Source organism: Montipora foliosa, chromosome 9 (genome assembly GCF_036669935.1).
Source record: "Montipora foliosa isolate CH-2021 chromosome 9, ASM3666993v2, whole genome shotgun sequence".
NCBI lineage: Eukaryota > Metazoa > Cnidaria > Anthozoa > Scleractinia > Acroporidae > Montipora > Montipora foliosa.
Window position 1 is genome coordinate 43,522,205 of NC_090877.1, and position 5,000 is coordinate 43,527,204.

Sequence of the window (5,000 nt, forward strand, 5' to 3'; positions counted from 1 at the left end):
GATGGAACGGCAAGAAAGGTCAGTGGATATTTGGGAATCTTGGATCTTTTTTGCAGTAACAAGCATCCAAATTACATTACTGTTAATAAAAAAATCGCAGGGTACCGCAGTGTGCTTCAGATATTGTGAAAACGTACACACGTACAGTTATCTCACTTCACTTGTGTATGTTGAAGAAATTATTGTGTTAATTATTGAACTGCATAGTTAAAGATTAAATAGCAAGGTGCCTTCGACAGAAATCGCGTTTTGTTTTTGACAGTGCCACAATGATCATCATCTAATTTCGTGTTGTTTTGGGGTCAAAAGTGTTTATATGTCTTGGCTTGATGTTAATGTATAAAAAAATACTCGCACAGCGGTCAAAAGCTGGTGGGTATTCTGAAATCGCTCAAAATTGGTTTTTTTTAAAAAGTATTTTTTGTGCTTGTCTCTAATTACCTATCAAATCGTCACCATGTTTCTAGCAATAAACACTGTTATTGTCACAAAAACGTGTTGTACCATAGGCAGCCCAAGCTCTCTTGTCTAGAGAGCACAAACAACATGGTGTCAAATTATGTAATACAGTCGAACCTGTATTTAACGACCCTGTATTAAGCGGCCACCTCTATTAAGGGGCCAGTTTTCAAAGTCTTGATTTTCCACTCATACAAACGCTGTGTTTGTTACGTGTATTAGGTGGCCACCTCAATTAAGCGGCCATGGCCACCCAGTAGCAGTCCTATGTTTGTCTTTCTTTGTTATTTTTACCTGTATTACCGTAGAATTCCGATAGTAACGACCCCCAGAAAGTAGCAACCCCCCGAAATTAATGTCATTTTTTTGTTGGTGCTAGTAAATCCCGAAAGTAGCAACCTCCCGATAGTAGCGACCCCCCCTCCCCCGAAAATAGCGAGACCCAAGTTTTTTAAATGGTATACTGTAATCAGTAGTCAAAATTTTAATGTACAATAATGTGTTCATGCAGTGTCACAAATTGTTTAAGATAAAGCACAATGGGAAGCTTTGTGCCACCATTCGTACTTGGGGACATTTTGGTCTGGGATTTTTTGGCTTCTTTCGGTAGGCTCTCCTGACTCTGGTATTTTGCCTTGTTCTCTCTCTTTAAGTGGGGAGACTTGGAACTCAAATCGCTACAAATAGGTAACATAACAACACGAGGGACAAGAAAACACACCCATGAAATATGGTACATGTAAGCCATTTGCATTGAGAATTTCATCCTATATAATTAGCTCCATGAATATCATTGGAACTCCGATACAAACCCTTATATTACATGATTTTTGACGCCATGTTGTTTGTGCTCTCTAGACAAGAGAGCTTTGGCTGCCTGTGGTTGTACGTGTTATATTCAATTGTTGGTTTTCCTCAACCAGATTTGTTCTTTTGCATTCACTGTGTTTGTCTTTTTTGCAATTATAGGATGCCCAAATGGAAGATAAACCGTACCCAACACAGCCCCATGTCCCACACATTCAATACAGTCCAAGCCAACAGCCTGATTACAGTCAGTTTGATTTGGTACGGGCAACACAGTATGGTGTTTTTGAGAGATGCGTCGAGTTAATTGAGAAGGAAGGTATTGACGTAAACACACTCGACAAGGAAAATGTTTCTGTTTTGCATTGGGCAGCTATCAACAATAGAATCAGGATTGCAGAGTAAGCATTGGTTACTAACTAATTTATAGGAACGTCGTTATTCTAACTTATTAAAAGAGAGACTAGTGAAAGAGAATGATGAAATCTGATGCTCAGAGTAGTCATGACTCCATCATCAAGGAAACTGTGTACAGGAAGCAAGTTACTGTATTTGAAAGAGTTTTGGCAGAGAAAATAACCTAACAAAAGGTTTGAAGATTACACACATGCCTTTGTGTGGATGGAGAACAATTATGACACATTAAGATTTGGCTTATAAAAGTGACAGGTGAAATTAACAGCTTAATTAATTTGTTTTTACAGTTTTGAATTTATATCGAATAGATCGTTTTCACTGTCACGCAATAAAAAAATAACAAAAAAACCATCCATTGGAAAAAGTCAAGAATTCGTGATGTTGTAGAAGATAAATGAAGACACTTCTCCAAGTTTTAGGCCTGTGCGTTTCCCCAAACTTCAGATATTCGTTGAAATGTTTCACAGAAATTTACAGAGCCCAGTATGAAAACGGCATGTTGGTGTACATCTGTGGTGCACCAATATGGCGGCCAGAAAATAGTGTCAACATCTGTTACTTACTTTGGCTATAGATAGGCGAGTGATCATCTGTACAGAACAAACAGCAATTTACCTAAGCACTTTTCCTAATGCTTTAAATTCTAAAAAGGCTCAAAACCATGAGATAAATATATATTTCTCAATAAATTCGATCGTTGCCTCGTGTCACGCACCGCTATAACTCAGAAATTCAAAATGCTCTGGTTTCCAAACAAAGCACGCTATTGAGCTTTAAAATTTCAAATGGATACAAATTTACCGCCTCTTACTTTCATGGCTCTTTAGTTTTGGATTTTAGAAAATGATGACGTCGCGTGAAAACGATCCATTGCTTCAAGAAGGTTTGACGGACCATCCTGTGCACATTTTTGTAGTTTCTGAAAATGGAGGCTGGACTGGTATTTGTAATTTATATGTCTGTCTTCACCATTGTGTAAATGTCCACATGTGTATCCTACGTAATATATATAATATATAACCTGCATCACACAGGTCACATTGAAATCTTTAGACAACACATTGTTGGTTTAATATAATATTGGCTCTGTTTAATTTTCTTAACAAATAATTGAATTGGAAAAACTGAGGTGCAAGACTTTATATACAGTGCAGTGTGAGACAAGGCAATAAGTTAAATCACTTCCGTAGACCCCCTGAAGCAACAAAAACAGAGAAATAATAATAAAATAATCACCTTTTAATTTTTTAATGACTTTGATTTCTTTTGCTAATTTTGTTGCAACCTGTGGTAACTTTGAAATGGACGTGAAGCAAAATTAGGTTTCCAGGGCTTTTGGTAGGTTGAGCAAAAAAAAGTCACTTTCATGGGAATTTTATGGTATTCTCATGGACAAATTTCATGGAAAAAAATGACCGATAAATTTCACGGACATATTTTCGGAGCAAATTTCGCCAAAAAACGATTGGTAAAAAATGGCTGATTTGACAGAAATGTTCTTGGCAAATTTCACTGGAAAGTGATCAGTTTTGCGCTGACTTGACGAACATTTTTAGTGGCAAACGAAACCATTAGTTCCCTTTGACAAAAATGAATGATTTTATAAAAACTCAAAACAAGCTGTTGCCATCAAACCTGGCCAAGTAATAGACCAATTTCGATATACTAAAGTTCAGTCCTAAACAAAAGGCATCATCTCGAGGCTCTGGGGAATAAACTCATCCAAATCCTAATATTTATTCCCCAGAGCCTTGAGATGAGGCTTCGCATTTAGGACTGAATTTTAATCTATTTGAACTAAACGAGAAGCACATGACCTTAAATTAAATGCTTCATGGTCATGAGTTTCTGACTGAACATACAGGTAAGTGTAAAATTGAAAAATATGATCCAATCTTTAAAGAAGCAGAGCCACATAGTTCATTTCCTTGTCTGGTTCTTTCTAACTTAAAGCATGCTTTTTCAGGTATTTTGTGTCGAAGGGTGCTGTTGTTGACCAGAAGGGTGGGATTATAAATTCAACTCCATTACACTGGGCTGTGAGGTGAGAGTTAACTTGTGATTAATTAATGCATGTAGGAAGCTTAATCATGGATAGCCACGGCGCTTATGAGAACATCATGATCTAAAAAAAATGTATAACCTCTGCTGATTTTGGTTTATTGTAAGGAATTCTGCAAGGAAAGTGTGCACCGGGCTGCCATACAGGAGGTCGTGAGTTTAACCCATTGATGAGTAAAATTGTCTGGCGTTAGACAGAGTAAAATACTAAGTCTGGTCGGTTTCGGCCGGTTTGGACGTCAATGGGTTAACTCTGGTGGGACCAACACTCAGGGTCTCTAAATAACTGAGGAGAAAGTGCTGTATTTGTAATTACACCTGCAAGTGGTTAGACTCTCTTAATAAGTCTTCTCTGATAAGGACATCGATAAACCGTAGACCCCATCTCACAACCCTTCAACGTAACGTTCATACATGTAGCCCTGTGGGACGTAAAAGAACCCACACCTTATTCGCAAAGAGTAGGGCATGGAGTTCCTGGTGTTGTGGTCTGTCTTCTGTTGTGTATCATGGATGGGAGGGTAAAATAATGCTTGGAAATAAATACTAGCTACATCAAGCTAGTCTCTAAAATCCAAGGGTAAATAAAGATATGATACATGTAGGGTATGGGGTTTAAGTTTGGAGAGAATTTTAATTGAACATAAACTTTATTGTCCTCACCCCATTTGTTCAAAAGTCAATAATGCTTAATCCTTGATTTAATACCAAGTGAATGGAGATTTGAGTTTTGGCAGTCAAAAAAGGGTTTAACAATCTAATTTACTACTACTTAGTCTAGTCTTATAAATTAGACACATTACCTTTTTTTTGTATTTCCGCAAATGTAGTTAGGAACGTTCATTTAGTAGCAACTTTGTAATAATGACAATTTTTATTAGTATGACTATGATCATGATTATGACTGTTACCACACAGGAGTATTATGTTTTCATTTCAGGCAAGGCCATCTTGAAATGGTTGTTTTTCTAGTGAAGCATGGTGCGGATCCCTTGTCACTTGACATTGAAGGTACAGGTGTACAGTGCAACAAAATCCTAGTAAAATTATGGCTACGTAACGACTGCATCGCTAAGTGGAGGTTGGATTCTTGAGACATCCTGGAGCTTCCGCTTAATTGGCAGCCATCTCTAAGATGGAGACTTTACCCATGGCTGGCAAAACCTGACAACCCAGCCATGAGCCCCCACACAGTAGAGAAGATGGGCACCTGCCACACCCATCTCGAAAGTAGAGAACTGGTTGCATCCGCTCCT

General features: G+C 37.9%; 1 protein-coding gene across 1 annotated transcript in view; it reads left to right on the plus strand.

Annotated features, from left to right (window-relative positions):
- LOC137970508 (palmitoyltransferase ZDHHC17-like) overlaps positions 1–5,000 on the plus strand; it is a 21,343-nt gene that overhangs the window by 52 nt on the left and 16,291 nt on the right. The window contains exons 1-4 of the mRNA XM_068817030.1: positions 1–18; positions 1,429–1,667; positions 3,650–3,727; positions 4,685–4,755. The exon at positions 1–18 is cut by the window's left edge and continues 52 nt beyond it. Coding sequence (XP_068673131.1) covers positions 1–18; positions 1,429–1,667; positions 3,650–3,727; positions 4,685–4,755 — 406 coding nt within the window. The remainder of the gene's footprint in view (positions 19–1,428; positions 1,668–3,649; positions 3,728–4,684; positions 4,756–5,000) is intronic.